The sequence below is a fragment of the Microtus ochrogaster genome, chromosome 4 (assembly GCF_000317375.1).
Source record: "Microtus ochrogaster isolate Prairie Vole_2 chromosome 4, MicOch1.0, whole genome shotgun sequence".
NCBI lineage: Eukaryota > Metazoa > Chordata > Mammalia > Rodentia > Cricetidae > Microtus > Microtus ochrogaster.
The window spans coordinates 41,891,955-41,893,565 of record NC_022011.1 but is presented as its reverse complement, the minus strand read 5'-3'; the positions used below and the strand labels follow the sequence as shown (position 1 = coordinate 41,893,565).

Here is a 1,611-nt window from a genome sequence, read left to right as displayed (position 1 = left end):
TGCTGCGCATGCTCCCACTGCTGGTGTGCTCACACTGCTGCGCATGCTCACACTGCTGGTGTGCTCCCATTGCTGCGCATGCTCACATGCTTTGGTTAAGTGACGCTCTTTTTCATTTCCATAAAAATCATAGATTTTTGTTTTGGGAAGAATATTTTGCGTAATTGTACAAGAGTGAGGTATTCAAGTAAAAGAATATAAATATATTTATATATAAAATAAATATATAAATATGTTAAATATATTTATATATAAAATATATTTATATACAAATAAAAATATTAAATATATTATTTTATATATTTGTTCCCATAAAATAACAGGAAAAACCCCAACATTCACAGCATCTCAAAAGAAACACTTGCAGCACGTAAATCTTCTTGGTTTGCTCCAATTCCGGTTGGTAGAGAGATATCCATCACTGCGTGGGAGGACCCGGATGCTGACTCCCCCTTGCTGGCCTTGTAGCTAAACAAATCAGAGATTGAGGAAAGAATTAAATAAATTATAAGATTTTTAAAGAAAGGGCCTCATTCCTTAATAGCCTTTATGTATGTATGTATGTATGTATGTATGTATGGATGGATGGATGGATAGATGCTTGTATTTTTTGAGACAGGGCCTCACAATGTAGCCTTGGCTCCCCGAGACTATGGAGCTATGTAGTTGAGGCTCATCTCAAACTCTTCCTTCCCTAGTGCTGAGATTAACAGTGTGCACCACTGTGCCTGCCACCAGCCTTTAAATTTTAGATTTGGTTCTATGTATTGTGGTATGTGGGTCAGAACCCGTGAGTGTTAAAGCTGCAGAGGGTCGTTGGGCTATCTATTCCAGTGATTTCCTTGGCCAGCAACACCAGCACTGGAGCAGAGAAATCATCCGGTCCATGAGAGCAGATGACATTAAAATTGAAGTGTGGCATCTTGCCGAGGTCACACAGCTGCTTGAGCGGAGAAGTCTATGAATCAGTTTCTTAATTGGTATTCTGGTTCTTTTTCTAACAGACTACTTCCAAGTAAAATATTAGTTATTTGTCATAAAGAGAACACTAAAAAACCCCAAACCAATCTTAAGTCAAACAGTAACCATAACAAAACCCCTAACACAAACCTAATCCTATCCCAAACAGTGACCCTAACTCATAACCCTAATAAAACTCCTAACCCAAACCCAAACCCTAATGCAAACCCTAACGTAACCCAAACAGTAACACAAACACTAAAACTAATGCAAACCCTAACCTAACCTAAACAGTAACCCAAACACTAACACTAATGCAAACCCTAATTTTAACCCAAACCCTAACTCTAGCCCTAATCTTAACCGCTAACCCTAACCCTAACAAACACAAACCCTACCGTTCATTCCTTTATCTGTCTGGTGAGACTGTGCTTGGCTGTATTCCTTCTTTCCTTTACTCCTGCCTGTTTTCTAAGTTTTCAAGCATGGGTACTCCACGAAAAACTTGGTGTTTCAAAGATTCTTATCTAGGAATTTTGATAGTTTGAAGTTAAGAAAAAGCAAAGTGGGTAAAATAGAAATTCTCTCTCTCTCTCTCTCTCTCTCTCTCTCTCTCTCTCTCTCTCTCTCCCTCCTTCCCTCCCTCCCTCC

At 39.0% G+C, this 1,611-nt stretch overlaps 1 protein-coding gene across 1 annotated transcript in view; it reads right to left on the bottom strand.

The window, feature by feature from the left end:
• The window catches only part of LOC101988201 (complement C5-like), a 101,889-nt gene that overhangs the window by 11,521 nt on the left and 88,757 nt on the right, over positions 1-1,611 (bottom strand). Inside the window, exon 34 of the mRNA XM_005345998.1 lies at positions 366-468. Within this exon, the coding sequence (XP_005346055.1) occupies positions 366-468 (103 nt within the window). The remainder of the gene's footprint in view (positions 1-365; positions 469-1,611) is intronic.